Here is a 24,600-nt window from a genome sequence, read left to right as displayed (position 1 = left end):
ATAATAAATTTTGCTTAGAATTTGTCCCTCTATCGAATTATGGGGTTATTTTTTATAAAATAATTTTCACCCCCGAGAAGGAGTGGCATCAACCCCCTTTGTTCCTAGAGATATCCTCTAACGACTCACCAATTGTTATGCAAATAGATGGAGGTTAAACGAAATTGGAGGTAATGGCTCATATCCACTTTCTGTGACTGCACTAAACGTAAATGAGGAAACCTACGAATAAAAAATAAAAAAAAGGTATAAACAGTAAATATATTTAAATAACTATAAATATGTAAGTCTAAGTCAGTATAATATACATTATAAATGGCAAAACCAAGTTATCTACTTGAGTTGTTCTCGCTTCCACCACTGACGTGACCACTATTGCCACCAATAGTCTCAGTGCATCTGTGGATGAGATGATTTGTATAAAACCTATAACAAATAATAATATCGATATAAAACATACATCGGTTAGGATTGCATTATTCAGAAGTATTAACAAGTTTCTATTTATGGTATGTTTAACAGTAAATGGTTGAGTTCAATTAGTGACCACTATAAACATCCTGGATTAACCGATAATAGTATAAAAGGCCCGGTTTCAGGTAAAATTTAAATATGTTTTCTGGTAAAATTTGTTTGCTTTATTATGGGAATACCGTTTAGTCAGTGTTAATTGTCAAAAGACCAACTCTGTCTACTTCGGTTGCTTATCGCTCCGGGTGGGTCTTAACAATGGGCCAGGTCAGATAAATTTAATAATATTTACGACCGCACTAATTGAACTCAACCATTTACTGTTGAACAAACCATACCCTACAATTCGTATTATTTCATTGTCTTATTCACGGTGTGCAAGTACTTGGAAGGGATACGCGAAACGATCGTGTGCGAATAGCGGAGAAAAATTGCAACTTTCTTAAATAATTCATATTGTCAATTGAAATTGAGAAATTGACGTACATTTCATACCTATTGTCATTTAAGAAGAAAAATTATATATTGCTGCACAATATTGATATGATATTATGCAATTATTATATAAAGGTAATAGTAGATTATACCACGAGTCAATAATGATGGCTATTATTCCCGAGGAATATTTACGAACCGAGCCGCGTTAGCGGCGAGGGAGTAACATTCCGAGGGAATGAGAGCCATTATTGCGAGTAGTATACTCTACTTTATCTACGACAAATTAATTAATTTAAGATTTTTAATGAACAACTTTATTTGTTAAAAACATTAAAATTAGTAATAGTACAATTAATAAACTGAATTGGTTGAGAATCATCATTAACTTTAGTAGAGTTTTTAATACAAATATTTGGGATCTCGATTGCTGTAGAATAAGAAGATGGTACATTACTGTTTATCTCTTTAGCGATAGTATCTGCTGTAGTTGCCTTGTTTCTCATAGACTGATCAATGTATCCTTCAGCTACCTGTGTTGACTTCCAGCCCCCATGACGCTTTAATCCAGTTAAATCGCCTCCTCCATCAATATACAGAGTGGCAGATGATCTGCGATAACAATGGCCGGTATAACTTTGAGGATTTGGCAAGTTTAAATATTTGGCAATCTGCCTACCAATATCTGCAAATTTGTTCTTTCCTATACGTTGTATTGTACATTTAGATTTTTGATAATTTAGAAAGAATGAATTTATTTTCACATGTGACGGACGGAGATCGATGTATTTCTTCACAATATTGTAAAACGTACTGTTTATGGTAAATTTTCGTACAATTTTGGTTTTAGACTTGGGGATTGTTATTAATAAATCTGTTTGGAGATCCTTCACGTCTTGTATATTCATTTGATAAAGTTCGTTTGAGCGGCATGCACCCATAATTCCAATGATCAATATTACCTGAAGCAAATAAGCATATGAGTTTTTGAATAAATCAAATTAAATATGTATATTTACCTTATGTAAAAGATAAATTTCATCAGGAGCTTTGTCAATAAATTTCCTAATTTGCTCTGGGGTTAGAGTGGAAGACTTTTTTGCTTGAAATCCTTCCGATTTTCTCTTTAGAGACGCTCTTAGTTTGCCGTATTTTTCCAGATCAACGTCATGGTTTATTCTCAACATAGATTTAATCATTGAATAGAATGACCATAATGAAGACGGTTTATATTTTGCACTTAATTCAGCGAAATAGGCCAGCAGAACATTTTCGGAAAATGATTTCGCGTTGTTTCGAACACGCCATTCGTTGAAGGTTGCGTACGTTTTATTATAAATGGATTTCGATGTTTCAGGTATTAAGGTAGATGCTGTTGCTGTAGCTAGTTCTACAATTTCTGGTGGTGTACAATTAAAAGATTCTTCATTTTCGTCCATCTCAACACAAACTGTCAAATATACTATTCGTTTGACAGTGACACTTTTTGAGGTTGATTATTTTGTTTTCGTGGTGAATTTTGTGATTGTTGTGCCAGAGAGATTAATAGCTATTAATCCCGCATTATTAATCCCTAAGGGATTATTATATGGCATTATATTGCAAACACCACAAGTATAATACATATATTATGTATCAGTCGTAGATAAATTTAATTAATTGTATTTTGCTTGCAGTACCTACTGCATTTTAATAACTAATTTTATTTACTACATACAATTAGGCATTCCAATTAAACGTCAAACATGGCCGGGTGTGGGCAAAATCTAACCTTACATCGACATTAATTTGTAAAGAAAATCCTGTTTGGTTGTTTTTTTTATGTTAATTGTGTAGGGAAATCTGCGAAATTGTGATAACAAATTAAATATGAAGTGGTTTATCCCCTACAGAACTGAATTATCCCATATTAGTTACCAGTTTGTGTCAATAACTGCTATGGGATAATTCAGTTATGTAGGCGATAAACTAGTTTATATTTATTTTCTATCACAATTTCGGTGCACAATTAACAATAAAAAACAAAACCAAACAGGATATTCTTTACAAAAACTGATGTAAACCCTATATTATTAAATTTTTGCCCACTGCCGGCCATATTATATCACGTGATTTGGAATGGTCAATTATTTACGTTTTAATAATATAACCTAAATCTTATTTTTTCTTCTTATTATTTTTTTTGGACTATAGCCTTGACAAATATCCAGTAACCAGGACCATATGATTGGCCAATATAATTAAAAGTGCGAATAAAAGTGCAGAGCGTAGAAGACAGGTGTCGCTTTTCCGAACTTGCACGGTCCCAATAGGTAACCAAAATGACGAATGACGAATAACCATTTTAAAACCCAAGATAAAGTGGAAGTTGGAAAGGAATAGGTTTTTATTAAGTCACACTCTTTAGCAACCAAAACACTAGCAATAAAAGTTATATAAGCTAAGTAAGTTATCAATCGAAGTAGCACAGAAAACAACAATAAATATCGTTCCAATACCACCAGATTGAAAAAAGGTGGAATACTTTCTTTGGTTACACCTCCTGAGATTTTCAAAATTTATAAATCATACAGGGTGCCGAGGAAATTATGATGAGAGAATTTTAAATAATTCACAACTCATTTGTTCAGCGTGGTAAAAGTTCCAACAAAAAAGATTCCTTAATACTCCTACAAAAGAGTAAATGAATTAAAAATGTATAAACATTTTTAATTTCTTTGCAACACGAAAATGCAGCAGCTGCATAATGCTCTTGTTAAATCGGAGAGTGCAGGAAGAGTATATAACGGTTTCGGAGGTTTTTTCCCCCTCATCAGTAGTCTCATATCCACTTCTCTCCGATTTCCCCAGGCATCACACTTTGGGCCTTTCCGTATTGCAAAGAAAGAAATGTCACGGATGAACTAGAGCCATCTACCAAAAAACAAAGTAAGTTATCAATCGAAGTAGCACATAAAGCGACAATAAATATCGTTCCCATACCACCAGATTGACAACAGGTGGAATACTTTCTTTGGTTACACCTCCTGAGATTTTCAAAATTTATAAATCATACAGGGTGCCGAGGAAATTAAGATGAGAGAATTTTAAATAATTCACAACTCATCTGCTCAGCGTGGTAAAAGTTCCAACAAGAAAAATTCCTTAATACTCCTACAAAAGAGTAATAGACCAGGGTGTGGTATATTATGAACCCTCTGTATAAATCATAATTTAAATATGATGTTATTAACCTTTAGGGTATTGAACATACATAAAAACAATAGCTTATAGTTTGTATCACATGTTTATTACGAGTGAACTTGAACTATATTTGTTATGGTTCAGATAGGTATAAAAACACGCTGAGCAATCAGTATGGATATAGATATACAAATAATTATTAGAAGTTAGTATGTAGTAAGGCGAGGCGCTATAAATCATTAATGTTATTGTTTAGATATTGGATACCAGTGAATAAAATATAATGTATAGTAAGACGTGTTGAGTCTTTTTAATTAATTAGAACCAGAAGGCAGTAACAACACACTATTTAATACATGGCGACCCTGCCAGGATTAGAGGAGGTCTTCTGAAAGGAGCAGAGATGGCGGTAACAAATTGGAAACGGAGACGGCGAAGATGGACCAGGACGAAGATGCAGAGAACCCAGGGAACAAAGACAAAGTGATAAAATGTAAGTAAGAATGTCGTATCTTTATTAAAAATGCTTCCCTCGTTTTTATATTATTATTGAACATTGAATATTTATCTTTGCTGATTTTTGAATAATTTATGAAGTATCGATTTTTTTTAAGAATATCTATGAATTTTGAAATATGAAGTGATTTTTGAATTGAATATTTTTATCGAAGTTTATTATATATGCTATTATTGAATTTTTATTGAATTTATTTGAAAAATCTATCCGATTTCGATTTTTAGTACGGTTATTTTTGAATATTTTATGGAATATCGAATTTTTTCCAAAAATTTCTATCGAATCCTGAGATATGAACTGATTTTGAATATTTTTTTTTTCGAATATGTATACTATTATTGAATTTTATTAGCCAGTTGTTTTTGTTATTGAGTATATAGATACATTTTCATCGATTTTGTGTTAAATTTTGTATGAGATGAACCTGAATTAATATTTTTTTGAGTGATAAATGATATTTTTTTAATGAATAATGATTAGTGGTGACATACGTTGATATAAGAGCTTTAAGACAAACATTGCTATAAGCAAGAGATATATTTTTAACGAACCGACCTGAAGAGTCGAGATAAAGAATCTGGAGGACTATATAGATAAGAAGAAGAACTAACAATATTATAAGCTAAATATTATGAGGCAACTAGAGACAATAAGAAACCCACTGCTCTTGTCAAATTAGGAAGGTACTAATGATTTATAGAAGCTTGAACGCTTATTAGAGACCCACTCTGTGTTTTGAAGGGTACCTATTTTATTCATGATTATTCGTGAATAAACAACGGCCTCAAAGCAAGGGATTGAGGTTGTGATATTTTTAGAAGAATTTGAACCGCATAAAATACCTATTTCGTGTTTTGAGTTAACTATACCACCTTAATGGTGCGTACAGATCAGGGCGAAAATTCGGGTTAATATTGGAGGAGAACTAAGACATCCGAGTGAAACCTCTTTTATTAAGGTAAAACGAAGGTATCGGAGCTAGTATATGAAGTGATGATTATGATGTTATATGAAATGATATATGAGATAAATGATATATGATTGTTATATGAAATATGTATATGAAGATGAATTATGTACACTGTAGAAGTGCTATTATATGAAGAAAAATGAATTAGGTATATGAGTTGTAGTACCAGACAAGAAGAAAAGAAAGGAAAAAAGAGAATTTTATTAAAATATGTGGGAAAAATGAAAGAAGAGACATAAAATTTGTAAGAAATGTCAAAATAAACAAGCAGAATTAAGAATAATATACTAATCAAATAAGTAGCTAATCATTGAATTGTGGTTAAGAATTAAAGTTGTAAATTTTTTTTCTCTAAAGTAACGTAAACTATAAATAACTTATTTTTAAATGTATATAATGAATTCAGGTTAAATTTTCGCGGAAAATGGAAGTTTTTGAATTAAGGATAGACAATATCTTACAATAAGTGTTAGTAGATAGTAAGCAAAGGGACACAGAAAGTGAAATTTTTAGACATTCAGCAACATAGATTAAATCTTTATTATAGGTACAAGAGAGTTATTGAAAGTTTTATAGAGACATATTAGAAGTTTTTAGAGATATTACATTTTTATTATAGGTAACATTATTTTAAAGTTAGTAAGGAGTATATAAATAAAGCAAAAGAAGACTAAAATATGAATTATTAATAAAGTAAAGGTTGCATTTTTATTAACTGATTCGAGTAATATTAGCTTAGCTTAGGACTTTTAGCTAGATACGAGATTTTTATTATTATTTAGGTAGATTAGAGTATTCCCCCGCTTATATGAGATGCTTATAGGCACTAAAAGACTATATTAAAAATCCCGATAGGTTTAGTCACTGTTTTTATGTGGACACTGTTTTGTGAATGGAGAAAAGCCTAAAAAGCAAGACGGAACAGAAAGTGAATTAGTGATAATAATAAACAATTTTTAGGATTAAAAAAAAACTCTGAAACGTACCATGTTACGGTTAGTTAGCATAGTTAGGAAATTTAATTTTTGAAAATAGTATTAGGTAACCATAAACATTTTGTAAAAGGGAAAGAGGAATATACCGTCAGATATTCTTCTTCTCTTCTTAGGACTTTCTTTTTTTAAAAACGGCGGAGATGTGGTATATTATGAACCCTCTGTATAAATCATAATTTAAATATGATGTTATTAACCTTTAGGGTATTGAACATACATAAAAACAATAGCTTATAGTTTGTATCACATGTTTATTACGAGTGAACTTGAACTATATTTGTTATGGTTCAGATAGGTATAAAAACACGCTGAGCAATCAGTATGGATATAGATATACAAATAATTATTAGAAGTTAGTATGTAGTAAGGCGAGGCGCTATGGATCATTAATGTTATTGTTTAGATATTGGATACCAGTGAATAAAATATAATGTATAGTAAGACGTGTTGAGTCTTTTTAATTAATTAGAACCAGAAGGCAGTAACAACACACTATTTAATACAAGGGCGCATCTGTAAAAATATTAGTACATTTGGACGTTGAGAGGTGACTCAAATTTTTTTGCAGAAATTGCTTGAAAATAACTCAAATAATAATATTTGAGTTATCCTCCCTTACAAAAAGGTCCGGAACATTGTTTAAATAATCAAAATGTCAAAAAATGAAGGAAAAATTCGATTTTTTTCTTCGTTTTTTGATTATAACTTTAAAATTATTTATTTCTGAGAAAAGTTGTACTGACATAAAAGTTGCGTAATAAAATTTCCTATAATATAGAATTGGTTAAAAATTTAAAAAATAGTCAGTCTTGTTGCAAAATAGCAATAATTGCGAAAAAAACATACAAAAACAAGTATTCGCATTTTACGTTTTTCGACCATTCATGCTACACATAGGACCTTCATATTTCACCCAGAAAAAATTTATGATACACTAAAACAATACTGTAAATTTTATTAAGATCGGTTCAATAGATTTTGCAAAATAAATTTTGCAATCCAGCTTTCGCAAAAAAATTCATTTTTTCAAAATGTTACAGGACTGAAAATAAAGCAGATAGCAAGTTGAACTTTTTTTTGGTTATAGAAGTGTACTGTACCTTTCATATGCAATTTGCAAAACTAAAATCGATTAACTACCACGGCGTCAGGATTTGTTTTAAATAAACATTAATTATCGATGCTACGCGCAGGACAGCAGATAGTTTGCTCTGATTGGGCATTCCATTGACTTTTGATAATGATTGATACATTTTAATTTTTATTACATTTTGATATAAATAAATAAATTTGTTTATTGCAAAATAAAAACACATACTCTATCCTTTGAAATAACACTTTTTTAGCAAAAACTTTCTTTGTTCATATATTTTAACTTAGAGAATAAAAGTTTATTATTTTAAATACTTATTTTAAACTTATTACTTTACTTATTTTAAATACTAAAATACTTGGGAAAACGTCAGGAAAAAAGTTTGAGGATAAAGAGACTTGGTGGTGGTCAAACGAAGTACAAGGAAAAATAAAAGAGAAGAGAAAATTATATAAAAAGTGGCAAGAAACCAGATCCGACACAGATCTTCAAAACTATATGGTGGCGAAAAAGGAAGCGAAAGTAGCAATAGCAAAAGCCAAAGCAGAAGCGTATTCAAACCTATACGATCAACTTGATACCAGAGAAGCGAAACGAAGATATATAAAATAGCCAAACAGAGAGCAAAGAAAGCAAAAGATTTTAATAAGATTAGATGTATCCGAGATGAAAATAATAAAATACTAGTTCACGAAAGAGATGTCAAAAAGAGATGGAGAAAGTACTTTGACAGCTTATTAAATGAAGAATTTGACAGTAGAGTCAACGGAGACAGTAGCAGAAACGCGGTAGGACCAGATGATATTCCTGGGGAAGTATGGAGAGCATTGGGAGAGACAGGAACAAGGTGGCTAGCAGGTCTATTTAATAGAATTATGGAAGTTGGACAAATGCCAGACGAATGTAGAAGCAGTATACTGGTACCTGTTTACAAAAACAAGGGAGATATACAACAATGTACAAACTACAGGGCTATAAAACTGCTTAGCCACACCATGAAAATATGGGAAAGAGTAATTAATAGACGGATACGTGAAGAGACCGAAATATCCAGAATCAATTTGGCTTTATGCAGGGTAGATCAACAACAGATGCAATTTTCATTATAAGGCAGTTGATGGAAAAATACAGGAGTAAAGAAACAAACGCTCATATGGTATTCATTGATCTTGAGAAAGCATATGATAGAGTTCCTCGAGAGATTCTGTGGTGGGCACTCAATAAGAAAGGAGTCTCTGGTGAATATGTAAAGATTGTGAGGGATATGTATGAGGGAGTAATGACTCCCAGGAGGACAGGTGTGGGAGAGACTGATAAATTTCATGTGAAAGTAGGATTGCACCAAGGCTCTGTGCTTAGTCCGTATTTATTCTCATTAGTTTTGGACCAGATAACAGCGAAACTACAGGGTAACATTCCACGGTGCTTAATGTAAGCTGATGATGTCGTGTTAGTAGGAATAGTGAAAGAGACTTGGAACAAAAACTGGAACAGTGGAGACAAGCTCTGGAGGAAAAAGGTTTAAAACTTAGTAGGACAAAAACAGAGTATTTGGAATGTTCATTTAAAGATGGAGCTACTACAAATAAAATGGTATCTTTGGATGGTGAAATGATTGTGAAAAGCAATAGTTTTACATAAGTACCTAGGATCGGTATTACAGAGTAATGGAGAAATAGATGGAGATGCATGCAGTAGAATTAGGGCTGGATGGATGAAGTGGAAAGAAGCGAGTGGTGTGTTGTGTGACAGAAAAATTCCAATGAAGCTGAAGGGAAAATTCTATAAAACAGCCATAAGACCGGCTATGATGTACGGAACTGAATGTTGGGCAGTGAAAAAGAAAGAGGAACAACGAATGCATGTGGCGGAAATGAGAATGCTTAGATGGATGAGTGGAGTGACAAAGAGGGATAAAATTAGAAACGGGTATATTAGGGGAAGTCTAGGTGTGGCACCAATTGATGCCAAAATGAGAGAGCATAGGTTACGATGGTTTGGTGATGTTTAACGTCGAGACGTTAATCACCCAATACGAAGAATAGCTGAAGTGCAGATTCCTGGAAGAAGTAGGAGAGGAAGACCAAAGAAGACCTGGGGGAGACGATAAGGCAGGACATGTTGGTAAAGGGGATTAACATTGATATAACCCAAGATAGAATTGTGTGGAGAAATGCAATTAGGGAAGCCGACCCCGCATAGGGATAAGGCAAAGAGAATGATGATGATGAATAAAAGTTTATTATTTTTTAACATATGCAATTGTTTAAACAATATTTCACAAACAATAATAAAATTAGTTTGATTTTTGTGGAATTAAAATATTAAAATACAACAAAATATAGAGTAAGAAAATAATATATTAGATAAAGATTGGAAGAAATTTTGGTGGAAATCAACTTGTGTGAATCGAACACCGCTGTCCTGCGCGTAGCACCAAAAATTAATGTTTATTTAAAAAATTTCCTGACGCCGTGGTAATTAATCGATTTTAATTTTGCAAATTGCAGTACACTTCTATAAGCAAAAAAAATTCAACTTGCTTTCTGCTTCATTTTCAGTCCTGCAACATTTAAAAAAAATGATTTTTTTGCGAAAGCTGGATTGCAAAATCTATTAAACCGATCTTAATGAAATTTACAGTGTTGTTTTACTTTATCATAACGTTTCTCTGGGTAAAATATGAAGGTCCTAAGTGTAGCATAAATGGTTGAAAAACGTAAAATGCGAATACTTGTTTTTGTATGGTTTTTTTCGCAATTATTGCTATTTTGTAACAAGGGTGACTATTGTTTAAATTTTTAACCAATTTTATATTATAGGAAATTTAATTACGCAACTTTTAGGTGTGTACAACTTTTCTCAGAAATGAATAGTTTTAAAGTTGTAATCAAAAAACCAATAAAAACATCGAATTTGTCCTTCATATTTTGACATTTTGATTATTTAAACAACATTTTCAATTTCTATGCAACAGGAAAATGCAGCAGCTGCATAATGCTCTGGTTAAATCGGAGAGTGCAGGAAGAGTCTATACCGGTTTCGGAGGTCTTTTCCCCCTTATCAGTAGGCCCATATCCTCTTCTCTCCGATTTCCCCGGGCACCACACTTTGGGCCTTTCCGTATTGATGTCATACATATTGATTCCGTAATGATTTCCATATTGATGGCCTTCATATAAATGTCATCCGTGACATTTCTTTCTGTGCAATACGGAAAGGCATAAAGTGTGATGCCTGGGCAAATCGGAGAGAAGAGAATATGGGACTACTGATGAGGGGGAAAAGACCTCCGAAACCGGTATAGACTCTTCCTGCACTCTCCGATTTAACCAAAGCATTATGCAGCTGTTGCATTTTCGTGTTGTAAAGAAATTGAAAATGTTTATATATTTTTTGTTATACAGTATGTCCCTGTAAGTTGTATCCATATGGAAAACTTTTTTATTATTAATTTTACGAAAAAAAGTTATTCTTCATAAAAAGCTCTGCGTGGTCCAAAACCTAAGATTTAACCATCAAACATCAAATTTTTTGAACATTATACGAGGTATGTCAAAAAGTTTGAATTTCACTCAAGAGTAAAGTAGCTTTATTTTTCACAATATTGAAAATTTGCTATTATGAAAAGTCGTTTGGAATTAAAAACTGTATTCTAGTATGCAATTACATCCTTCTAATTGAAAAAAATTTTTTTTTGAAAAATTATGGATAACTAACATTATTTTCAGTTATTTCAATTCAGATAACTCTTTTATTATTAATTTTACGAAAAAAAGTGATTCTTAATAAAAAGTTCTGCATGGTCTATAACCTAAAATACAACCATCTTATGTCAAATTTTATCAATTTTATACGAGGTATGTCAAAAAATATGAATTTTACTCAAGAGTAAAATACGTTTATTTTTCACAATATCGAAAATTGTTATTATGAAAAGTTATTTAGAATTAAAAACTATGTTTAAGTATGTAATTACATCCTTCTAATTGAAATATTCTGAACTATAAAGGTACTTTACTTTTAATCTAAATTTATCTTTTTTGACATACCTCGTATAAAATTGATAAAATTTGATATGATGGTTGTATTTTAGGTTTTAGACCATCCAGAACTTTTTATTAAGAATTACTTTTTTTCGTAAAATTAATAATAAAACAGTTATCAGAATTGAAATAACTGAAAATGTTATCCATAATTTTTCAAAAAAAAAATTTCAATTAGAAGGATGTAATTGCATATTAGAATATAGTTTTTAATTCCAAACAACTTTTCATAATAGCAATTTTCAATATTGTAAAAAATGAAGCTACTTTACTCTTGAGTGAAATTCAAACTTTTCGACATACCTCGTATAACATTCATAAAATTTGATATCTGATGGTTGAATCTTGGGTTTTGGACCATGCAGAACTTTTTATAAAGAATAACTTTTTTCGTAAAATTAATAATAAAAAAGTTTTCCATATGGATACAACTTACAGGGACATACTGTATACGCTAATTTGTTGGCTGCGGAGCAAAGAGCTCCTATCGGCTTGGTGAGGTCTTCTCCAGTGACAAGACCACTTTAACCGTTTTTTAGGTCAGCTGGCCAGATTCTTTGAGTCTCCTATTGGCATGATGTTCTATTAGAGGTTGAAGTAGGCGGTTACTGTGTAATTCCAGTCCTTCATGGTGCTTAGTGCCATATTTAGTGATCACATCCTGTATGAACGGGATTCTTAGGTCTTCATCAAGCGTTAGGTTTGATACATACCAAGGTGCATCAGTTATCGTTCGCAGTATTTTCGACTGGCTTCTTTGAATTATGGCTGTATTTGATTAGATAGCACATCCCCAGAATTGGATTCCGTACGTCCAGATAGGTTTTATGACAGCTTTGTAGACAAGGATTTTATTTTCTAGGGTTATGTTCTTTCCAACTGAGTTTTGAGTCAAGATGTATTCCTAGGTACTTGGTGCTAGAGGATTGAGGAAGTTGGATATTGTTAAGTAAAACTGGGGGACACTGGTCTCTTCTCAATGTAAAAGTCACTTGGACTAATTTTGTATCATTCATTTTAATTCTCTACTTGTTTGACCATGTCTCTATTTCATTCAGTTGTACCTGTAGAATAGGAATAGGTTAAGGAAAAGAGCAATAACAGAAGGTATGGCTAAAATTTCACAACCTGATCTTTTGGATCAGGTCATGAATCAAAATCAGGTTATGAAATTTTCCCAGAATTTTCAAATACAATTTCTTTTTTATCTTGAGAACGATTTCCGGAGTGGAAATCGAAACGTATAAACATAATACAAAAGTCTCAAAAAGCTTCTTAGACCAGGGCGCATCTGTTACAAATATTAGTACATTTGGATGTTGAGAGGTGACTCATATTTTTTTGCAGAAAATGCTTGGAAATAACTCATATAATAATATTTGAGTTATCCTCCCACTCAAAAAGGTCCGGAACACTCTTAAAATAATCAAAATATCAAAAAATGAAGGAAAAATTCGATTTTTTTCTTAATTTTTTGATTATAACCTTAAAAGTATTCATTTTCGAGAAAAGTTCCACTGACATAAAAGTTGCGTAATTAAATTTTCTACAATATAGGATTAGTTAAAATTTTTAAAAATTGTTACCCTTGTTGCAAAATAGCAATAATTGCGAAAAAAACATAAAAAACAAGTATTCGCATTTTACGTTTTTCAACCATTTATGCTTCACTTAGGACCTTCATGTTTCACTCAGTAAAACTTTATGATATAATAAAACAACAGTGTAAATTTCATTAAGATCGGTTTAACAGATTTTGCAATCATGTACCTTTCATTGGCAATTTTCAAAATTAAAATCGGTTAACTACTACACTTGACTACACCGTCAGGAATTTTTTTAAATAAACATTAATTTTTGGTGCTACGCGTAGGACAGCGGATACGTTCGCTCTGATTGGGCATTCCAATGACCTTTGATAATGATTGATAAATTTTAATTTATTGTACATTTCGAAATAAATAAATAAATTTGTTTATTGCAAAATAAAAACACATACTCTGTCCTTTGAAATAACACTTTTTTTAGCAGAGTTTCTTTGTTCATATATTTTAACTTAGAGAATAAAAGTTTATTATTTTTAAACATATGCAATTGTTTAAACAATATTTCACAAACAACAATAAAATTAGTTTGATTTTTGCGGAATTAAAATATTAAAATACAAAAAAATATAGTTAGAAAATAATATATTATATAAAGATTTAAAGAAATTTTGGTGGAAATCAACTTGCGTGAATCGAACACCGCTGTCCTGCGCGTAGCACCAAAAATTAATGTTTAGTTAAAAAAATTCCTGACGCCGTGGTAGTTAACTGATTTTAATTTTGCAAAATGCAAATGAAAGGTACAGTAATCTTCTACATTTAAAAAAAATTCAACTTGTTATCTGCTTTATTTTCAGTACTGCAACATTTTGAAAAAATGATTTTTTTTGCAAAACCTGGATTTCAAAATTTATTTTGCAAAATCTATTGAACCAATCTTAATGAAATTTACAGTATTGTTTTATTGTCATATAGTTTTTTTGGGTTAAATATGAGGGTCCTAAGAGTAGCATAAATGGTTGGAGACTGTAAAATGCGAGTACTTGTTTTTTTATGGATTTTGCGCAATTATTGCAATAAGGGTGACAACTTTTTAAAATTTTTAGCCAATCGTATATTGTAGGAAATTTAATTACGCAACTTTTATGACAGTGCAACTTTTCTCTGAAGTGAATACTTTTAAAGTTATAATCAAAATCGAATTTTTCATTTTTTGACATTTTGATTATTTAAACAATGTTCCGGACCTTTTTGAGTGGGAGGATAACTCAGTTATTATTATATGAGTTAATTCCAAGCAATTTCTGCAAAAAAATATGAGTCACCTCTCAACGTCCATCTCAAAACAGATCCGCCCTGAACTATCTGTTGTTGTGATTCCAAGGACTTCTGGGCTAGTGTGGAGGCATAAGACACGCTAGGCTCCACATAGAGGGAACATCTAAAAGTATTACAAACCAACTTCTCCTTTTAAATGCTCTCTGATGGTTAGTATGCTTACCGACCTCTATAGACTCCAGTGGTACCGACCCCTGCTTGGATTAGTGGATGGGCCACGGTGCCGTCTATGTGATGAGGATGAGGAAACCTCCGCAGATGTCCTCTAGAAGTACCATGCAATGACCTATTAGGGGTGGCAGATTCTCGGTTTATCCTTTACGCAACTGAGCCAAATGAAGGAGTTACCCCTAAAGACACTTATGGCTTTTTGTGAGGCCACAAAGTTACTAAAGGATTAGACGTTCGGAACCGTAGGAAGAGCTCAGATTTAAAGCACCTGCTGATTCTAGCAGCTATGGGAGCTCGGAATTACCTGGGCCCCAAAAAAGCCGAAGACCAGATACTTATGAGCCTAGTCCGTATGATAGGTGGGATACAGTGGACCCGACTAAAGAAGTCTAAGTGCTTGAAGGTCTCACAACTGAACCTTCGATCTATACTCCGTCCCAAACCCTTTTTTCGTGCGTCATTAATTTTGACGTCAAATAGGATTTTAAGAATGTCTTAAATCACTACATGGCATTTTAGTTAAATCTGACACTGACGGTTGTCAGAATATTTAATTTTATACAAAAATTTTAGGATATTGATTATGTATTTTAGAAAGAAACTACAACGTTAACGGGGTTTTATTGTTTCATATAGTAAATGGACCTCTAAATATGAAAAAACCGCGGAGTGCTACCATTTAAAGGGGTGCGTTTTTGAGAAAGAGGTGAATTAGTCCCTAGGCACAAGGCGAATTAAAGTGAGTTCTATGCACTTTTGGTGCAAACACGTCTACAGGGAAATTGTTGCAGGTTAAATTTACTATCAAAATATCACATTTAAAAGTCAAAAATATTTTTTTTTACAAATATATATTCAAAAGAAAAGCAAGAAAAAAACACGAAAGATAGCAATTTTGTTTTTTGTCCCATAACTTTTTTCCACGGGGATATAGCTATAGGCATTACTTTACATAAAAAAAAGTTCCATCCTTCCTATTTAAAATGACGTTTCATAGAAGTACCTATGGTTTAGAGTTTCCAAAATATGATTTTCCAAAGTTCGCCACTCACAGCGATTTTGGGACATTTTTCTTGTTACTTCGCAAAAATTGTTCTGTAACTTTTTTCTACGTAGCTTTAGGTATATGCAATGTTACATTTAATAGGAAGAAAAGTCAATTACCCTTAAAATGGTCTATTGTAGAAGGCGGTATGGCTTTTTTAAAGCAAGATATGGTTTTTCAAAGTTTTGTGCTTTTAATGATGTTTGATATATTTTACGATTATTTTTAAATTTCTCATTTTTTTTGTATATTTCATTTTGTATATTTTTCAAACTTTTTTTATTGTATATTTAGATATACATATATACACATTGCTAAATACAAAAGAAAGCTTATTTTATTTATTTTAAAATGGTGTATCGTAAAAAATTCTAGGACTATTTTTAAACGAGATATGCTTTTTCAAAATGTGACATATCACATGCAATAGGTCCCACTAAGTTGGAACCATATGGAAAACTTTTTTATTATCAACTTTATGGAAAAAGTTATTCTTTATAAAATGCTCTGCATAGTCTAATACCTAAGATTCAATCATCAGGTATAAAATTTTATCAATAGTGTACGAGGTATGTTAAAAAAATGAATTTCGCTCAAGAGTAAAGTACCTTTATATTTCACGATATCGAAAAGTGTTAATAAGAAAAGTTATTTGGAATTAAAAATTATGTTACAATATGCAATCATACTTTTCTAATTGAAAAAATAAAAGATTTTAAATTTTTTCTTAAATTACAGATACTCTTGGATATTCTACAAATATATTGTCTCAAAAAAGTCCTTAAATTTTTTTGCAATACACCATTTTAAAGTAAAGAAAATATGCTTTTTTGTTTCACAATGTGTATACCTAAATGTACAAGAAAAAAAGTCAGAATGAAAAATTTTAAAAATAATCATAAACAATATCAAAAATCATTAAAAGTATAAAATCTTGAAAAACCATAACTTGCTTAAAAATAGTCGTACAACCTTATACAATAGACCATTTTAAAGGTAATTGACTTCTCTTTCTACTAAATGTACCATTATATATACCTAGAAATGCGTAGAAAAAAGTTACGGAACAATGTTTGCGAAATAATGGGGAAAATTGCCCAAAAATGTTGTGAGCGGCGAACTTTGAAAAATCATATTTCAGAAACTGCAAATTCTAGAGACTTTTACTAAAAGTCATTTCAAAGGGGAAGGATGACTGTCATTTTTCGCTGAAGCAATGCCTATACCTATATCCCTGTGAAAAAAAGTTATGGGGCAAAAAACAAAATTGCTTTCTGTCGTGTTTTTTCTTGCTTTTCTTTTGAGTATATTTTTGTAAAAAAAAAATATTTTTGACTTTAAAGTGTGATATTTTGATAGTATCTAAATATAACCAGGAACTATTTTCCTGTAGACTTGTTTGTACCAAAAGTGCATAGAACTCACCCTAATTCACCCTGTGCCTAGGGACTAATTCACTCCTTTCTCAAAAACGCACCCATCTAAATGGTAGCACTCAGCGGTTTTTTCAAATTTATAGGTCCATTTACTATATGAAACAATAAAACCCCGTTAACGTTGTAGTTTCTTTTAGCTCTCTTATTTTGAACATAATCAATAGCCTATTTGGCCGAATATTAATATTTAAAATAGTTTAATGTAAAATTAAATAAATATAATATCAAATTACACTATACAATGCCCGAATATACCAATGACATAAAATATTTATATTTACGTCATTGACAAATTTCTAACCTAGAAATTATAATTGTCATTTTACCATACGATCGATTATTTTTGTGTCAAATTACCTTTACTCGTCTCATTGATTGGTTATCTATTTAGTTAGAGTCTTTTATAATCGCCCACTACATCTATAAGTACCTATAAATTCGTTTTAATATGCAAATACCCGTCAAGGAATACATATAGAATTTTCTAAGTTCAATGTATAATAATTACAGAGGTACGTTTATTTTTTCTGTCACTTCCAACTATAATGCGTTAGAGAGAATTCGATCATCTGTGAAGCACTGAAAAAAGGGTTAGGACGTCATGTGGATGTAACTATGTCCATTGGACGTCCACCCCGAGTAAGAATGACGTCTTTTGGACGAATAACAAGACGACAAGAAGTCCATTGGACATTTCGTGATAGCCGAAGTTACAAAGTGTCTCTATAAAAAACTTGTTTCTGAGTAATAAACAGTAAAATAGATTATTTGAAACACTTACCAAAATTAAGAAGCATGTACAATATTCCAATTTGCGATAAAATGCACGCAACAGTCCCTTCGATGGTCTTTTTAGAACCTAAAATTCAATTTTACAATAAATATTTAACCTATATGTATTCTATACAAGTATAGAATGCAAAATATAACTCAGAGTGAGACAGGATGCTCTTTGTCACATTATTTTTTAATCATATTCTGAAAAATCATAGCTCTAGAAGTTCAAGTATGTGAATGTGACAAATGTACACTGTAAACTGATCAAATGAGGTATACAGATGATACTGCAAGAGTAGTAGGAAGGAAAGTGATCTTTAATCAAATTTATGATCTTCCTTCTCAATCCATATCTTGATGCAAACTTTACCTCTATGGATAACCAATTGAATAGAAAGTTAAATTAACAAAGGCTAGAAACAAATGTACTTTTAAAAAAAGATATGAAAATTTAAAAAATTGACGAAATGAAAAGAAAATACAGACTTCCCAGAACCGAATATTCCAATACCCATTCGAACTAAATTATATGGCCAGGGTAGCAAATGACGGTTATAAACAGAACAAATATTCGAGGAAGATTATCAGCAGTGAATCAAAGAGACAAAAGACTCAACACGAAATTCCGCATCATATTTGATAGGAAGAAACAATATTCCAGATCAAGGCCTACAAACCCCAAACATAATGTACAATTTCAAAATGCACGACAGTCAGTAATGAATGAATTTTAAAATAGGAAAAACATATCACAGTTTTTATAAATAATACTTACCAGGCCAAAAAAATTTACCATAAGTGGAGCCAACAACACTAGCGGCGGTATCTCCTACTCCAATGCTTAATATTCCGCTTAGCAATGGAATCAGATTGAAAGAGGCAGAATCGGTAACATCGCAAGGAGAAGGATGAATCCAAATTGGTAGCGAACAACCCACTAGCAGATAAATCGGCGTCAATGACAAATATCCATCTTTCTCGTCGCTAAAAACCACAAAGCCGTCTTGAAGGTAAATGCCTAGTGGGGGCAAGTGAAGAAGACGCAAAATCTGAAAATTAAAAAATGTTGACAGTGATAAATCAATATGCACTTGAGTGTATGAAGAAGCATGTAAATAAAAATATGTAATTTAACTTTATTATTGAACTTACAAAGACTTTCAACTTTATTGAAACTGCTATTACATTATTTGTATTAGAAATATAAGATAATAAAAGATACAAATAAAAGTAAAAACTATTTGTTTTGACCGAACCGTATTATAACAATAATATACAAAGAAATTAAGATATGTGTTTCTTCTACAAAATATTCTTACAGACTAAATACCAAACCGAACTAAAACACATTTCTCGCATTCACATCCCTTGTTACATGATACTTTTCGATACCCTTGTATCGGCTTAATGGTTCTAAGAAGTGGCTCACCCATGAAGAAAGACTCCACGTGTTCATTCTGACACTTAACAAAAATATATTATAGTTGAGTATTAAGTAAATTGCAACATCCCCTCGCAACTAAAATTATTTTTGAATTAGTCAAATAGACCCCCTTTACTACTTAAGTACTCTAACTTGACCCTATTCAGCGGCTTAATCAACATAACAGCTATCATATTTACGGTAGGACAATACTTAAAGTTAACAACGCCTTTTTCATGCAATTCCTTTACGAAATGGTACTTTGTATCGATATGTTTTGTTAGATTACTGAATTTGTTATTTGCAAAAAATTTAAGGACACTTTGATTGTCTTCGTATATAACTAATTCCGGCTCTAAACAAACAAATTCCTTTATAACCTGTTTTAACCAAATTGCTTCCTGATATCCTTCAGCCAATGCTATGTACTCTGCTTCAGTTGATGATAGAGACACGCAATTCTGTTTTCTACATCCCCAATTTATAGGCGAACCCCGTAATAAAAATATATACCCGCTATTTGATTTTCTGTTACCTTTGTCTTCTGCCCAGTCAGCGTCTGCATAGCCGTATAATGCACTATATGTTCCTTGTTGTAATAAAATAAGCTTTTTATATTTAGTTTTCTTTAAATATCTTAACACTCTCTTTGCTTCGTTCCAATCTACTTCTTTTGCATTGTTATTCTGTTGACTTAGTATGGTGACGCTTGCCAATATATACGGTCTAGTATTTACCGCAATATATTGTAGCGTGATTAGTGTAATTACTTCTAATTACAATAAAACTAGCGGTTCGTAATTTATATACGACTTTATTTATATAAGTTACAGACGAATTTATCTTATACACTAAAACTTATTTACAAAATATGCCCGTATTTATACCCAGTTGTTATTCTGGAACAATCGACTCCCATCTCGAGCTATCGGCTTGTTCCGCCTACGTGACGTACCTTCCAGAATTCTCCGGCGAGGCCTAGCACATCCGATTACGTCATTCTCGAGGTGTTTACTGTTATACGGGGATCGGCCAAGATTTCTCTTCCGCTACACTGCTCCCCTCTTAAGATCTGAGCGTCTCGATCAGCAACTCTAAATGAAGGCCCAGGATGGCGGAATCTACACGACTCTCCAGCTCTGCATACACCCTTCAAGAAGAAATAACAGTCTACTGTCTTTGAAGGGTACGACATCTTCGGGTTCATGCAACACACAGTGATTTGTACACCAGTTCCTCTGAAGACCACTTCAAGCATGCTTCTCACAATCTTCCAATCCAGATTTTCTACTGCATGGCCTATTTTTGGTAAAGCCAAATTTTTGATGTCATAATTACACACGATTTTCTTCAAATTAGTTAGAGCACGCCATATGTTCTCGTAGCTTGGCGTGTCCGTATAAGACTTTCTGGTCACCATATACAGCAAAGATCGAGGACCATCTTCCAATCGCAGTACTCTTCCAATTTTAGGCTGCTGATTTCTTAACTCGTCCAGGCGGCCGAACTTTCTATTGAATACGGACGATATTCCTTTAGTCATCTCGAGGTCTTGGGCAACACAGTGGGCCAGAGAGACGTTTTCTGGAACACCAAACAGATCTTGCTGAACTTCTGTGGTCACGCCGAATCTAGCACTCTTTCTCGCTGCGTAATTTGACATAAATTGATTAAAACTTGGCTGTGCGACATCTTTCATCTCCTGTTGGAGGACTCGTGCTTCTTCTGTTTCATTTGAGCCAGCATATGGTGCAAGACGATTTATGTGAATAACTTTTGGTTTACCGTTTGGCAACTTCTTAATTCTATATATTACGTCATTTATTTTCTTCTTAACTTCATATGGACCTTCCCATTGTCTTTGCAGTTTAGGACATAAGCCTCGACGACGTTGCGGATTATAAAGCCAGACAAGATCACCTACTTCGAAGCTTTCATTCTTGCATCGAGAATCATATTGATCTTTCATTCTGTCACTGGCTATCTGGATGTGTTGTCGGGCAAGTTCATGAATGTTGTTCATTCGTAATTTCAGGCGGTCAACGTAGTCTTCGCCTGCAACATGTTCCTCGGAAGGTCCGCAGCCAAACTCTAGGTCGCAGGGCAACCGAACTTCACGACCCAACATCAGGCAGGTTGGTGTTTGACCTGTAGTTTCATTTACGGCCGAGCGGTAGGCCATCAGGAATAAATGAATGTGTTGGTCCCAATCTCGCTGATGTTCAGATACAACTTTGGACAAGTGTTTACCCATCGTTCGGTTCATCCTCTCGACCATCCCATCTGATTGAGGATGCAGGGGTGTTGTTCTGGTCTTATTGGCACCAATCAATTTACAAACGTTTTGGAAAAGATCTGACTCAAAGTTTCGCCCTTGGTCGGAGTGGATCTCCAAGGGAACACCAAATCGGCTAAAGAATTCTTTAACAAGTACCTCTGCAACGGTAGCAGCTTCTTGATTTGGTAATGCATAGGCCTCAGTCCATTTTGTAAAATAATCCATGGCTACCAGGATGTATTTATTTCCAGCATCGGTTTCTGGAAATGGACCTGCAATGTCGATAGCTACTCTTTCCATAGGACTTCCAACATTGTACTGTCTCATGGGTGCTCTCTTTTTACCAACCGGACCATTACCGGATGCACACAGTTCACATTTCTAGCACCATCTTCTTACATCATCTTTACAGTTCACCCAATAGAACCGTTCTCGAACCTTTTGCAGAGTCTTCGTAATACCAAAGTGTCCACCTGATGTACCGTCATGCAACTGACGCAATACTTCTGACACTTTACTTTTAGGTACAATTAACTGAAGCTTAGATTCTGTACCATCATCGTTCTCAAAGGTTCTGTACAGAAGATCATCTTTTAGTACCAGACAATTCCATTGGCTCCAGTAGGCCTTGACTTCTGGACTACATGCACTAATGTTCTGCCAACTAGGTCTTTCACCTTGCCGCATCCAATCCAATACTCTTTTTATACATGGATCATCTTCTTGGGCGTTTTGTAACTGTTGGGGCTGCCATTGCTCATTAACTACGGTGGTTCGTCTCACGGGGCAAAATCGTTCCTCTAATTTGGCACAGTGATTACAATTTGCACTGCATGGTCGTCTCGAAAGGGCATCAGCATTTGAATGAACTCTTCCGGCCCTGTGTTCTATCTCATAATCATATTCTTGCAGTCGTTCTAACCATCTTGCCATCTGGCCCTCTGGATTACGGAATTGTATGAGCCATTTTAGAGCAGCGTGATCTGTTCGAAGAAGGAACTTTCTGCCGTACAAGTATTTATGGAAATGTTCGCAAGCCTTCACTACACCCAGCAGTTCTCTTCTGGTAACGCAATAGTTTCTTTCTGGTTTCGACAGGACTTTGCTGAAATAAGCGATGACTTTTTCCTGTCCATCCTGGATTTGTGAGAGAACAGCTCCTATGGCACTGTTGCTAGCATCGGTATCCAAAACAAATTTTCCTGCCTGTCCCGGGTAGCTTAATATCGGTGCACTGACCAGAGCCCTTTGTAGTTGTTCGAAAGCTTTTTGACACTCCTCACTCCATGTATATTCTTTGCCCTCCTCCGTCAACTTTGTTAGGGGCTTGGAGATATTGGCAAATCCTTTGACAAATCGTCGGTAATATGTACATAGGCCAAGGAAACTTCTAATTTCATGTTTATCTTTTGGTACTGGCCAATCTTTAATTGCTTCAATCTTTTCAGGATCAGCTGTTACACCATTACTCGATACAATATGTCCCAAATACTTAACTTCTCGTCGAAACATGTGACATTTCTTCGGACTTAACTTCAAGTTCGCTGCCCTCAATCGTTGAAAGACTTCTATTAGATTCTTGGCATGTTCATCAAAGGACCTTCCAACCACAATTACATCATCCAAGTAAACCAGGCATGTTTTCCATGTTAGACCTCTTAAAACTGCCTCCATTAATCTTTCAAATGTGGCAGGGGCATTACATAAACCAAACGGCATAGCCGTAAACTGCCAAAGCCCTGATCCTATCGAAAATGCGGTTTTCTCCCGATCGGCTGGCTCCATGTCTACTTGCCAATATCCACTTTTTAAATCGAGTGTGGAAAACCAACGAGAACCGGAGAGAGTATCCAATGTATCGTCTATTCTGGGCAAAGGATAACTATCTTTTTTTGTTACCGCATTGAGCTGGCGGTAGTCGATACAAAAACGCGTTGAACCATCTTTCTTCTTTACCAGAACTACTGGTGATGTCCATGGACTGTTCGATGGTTCAATTACCCCTTGTTTGTCCATATCCTTGATAATCTCTTCGGCTTCATCTCTTTTCGCGAATGGAAGTCGTCTAGGCCGTTGTCTGATTGGCTGAGCGTCTCCGGTATTTATTTTATGCGTCACTATGCTTGTTTTTCCCTTATCCTTCGTGTCAATAGCAAAAACATCTTGATACTCTATCAGCATAGACGTCACTTTTTCCGTTCGTTCATGATCAAGATCTTGGCATCTTTCAATGATCATCTCAACAAGCTCCTTTGGATACTTCGCCTTCGATGATTTCTCATTGGTATTCACAGAGCAAATTGAAGCCACGGGAACACACTGCCCGATCAAAGCTCCTCTACTTAACTTGATAGCAGTTTCCCTTAAATTCATAACTCTTACAGGGATCACATCTCGAACTTTTACCAAAGTTTTCGCCGTTAGGAACTCGACATTATCCACATCTTCGACCATCCTTAAACTTCCCTCTCGGCAGTGTCCATCAAGCATGGTCATCAGAATTTTCTCACTATTACCGGGTATGGTTACGTCGCATGTAGTAAGTAAGCGGATGACATCTTCTTTGTCGTCGTGAAAGGGCAACTCTTCACCATTGATCTTGAGAACTCCATTTTGAACATCCAATATTGCCCCCACTTTCCTTAGTACGTCCATCCCCAATATGAATTCGTCGGAGATCTCGGCAATTAATACTTGATGTTCAACTGTGGTCTGGCCAATGGATACTGACATATTAGCCTCGCCATATGTATTAATTAGCTGACCAGTCGCTGTTCTAAGCTTTACTGTTGCAGGTGATAATTTATTATGGTCTCGTACTACATCTGGACGTGCGATAGTTCTCGTTGCACCTGTATCCACCAAAAATGATCTA

General features: G+C 33.7%; 1 protein-coding gene across 1 annotated transcript in view; it reads right to left on the bottom strand.

Moving 5' to 3' along the window:
- Positions 1–242: 242 nt before the first annotated feature.
- LOC126890510 (dolichol kinase) overlaps positions 243–24,600 on the bottom strand; it is a 73,797-nt gene continuing 49,439 nt past the window's right edge. The window contains exons 6-8 of the mRNA XM_050659508.1: positions 18,800–19,073; positions 18,029–18,106; positions 243–426 (exon numbers count right to left, since the gene is read on the bottom strand). Of these exons, the coding sequence (XP_050515465.1) occupies positions 290–426; positions 18,029–18,106; positions 18,800–19,073 (489 nt within the window). The 3' untranslated portion in view covers positions 243–289. The remainder of the gene's footprint in view (positions 427–18,028; positions 18,107–18,799; positions 19,074–24,600) is intronic.

This window comes from Diabrotica virgifera, chromosome 8 (assembly GCF_917563875.1).
Source record: "Diabrotica virgifera virgifera chromosome 8, PGI_DIABVI_V3a".
NCBI lineage: Eukaryota > Metazoa > Arthropoda > Insecta > Coleoptera > Chrysomelidae > Diabrotica > Diabrotica virgifera.
The sequence above is the reverse complement of the archived record's forward strand: the minus strand, read 5'-3'. Positions and strand labels throughout refer to the sequence as shown.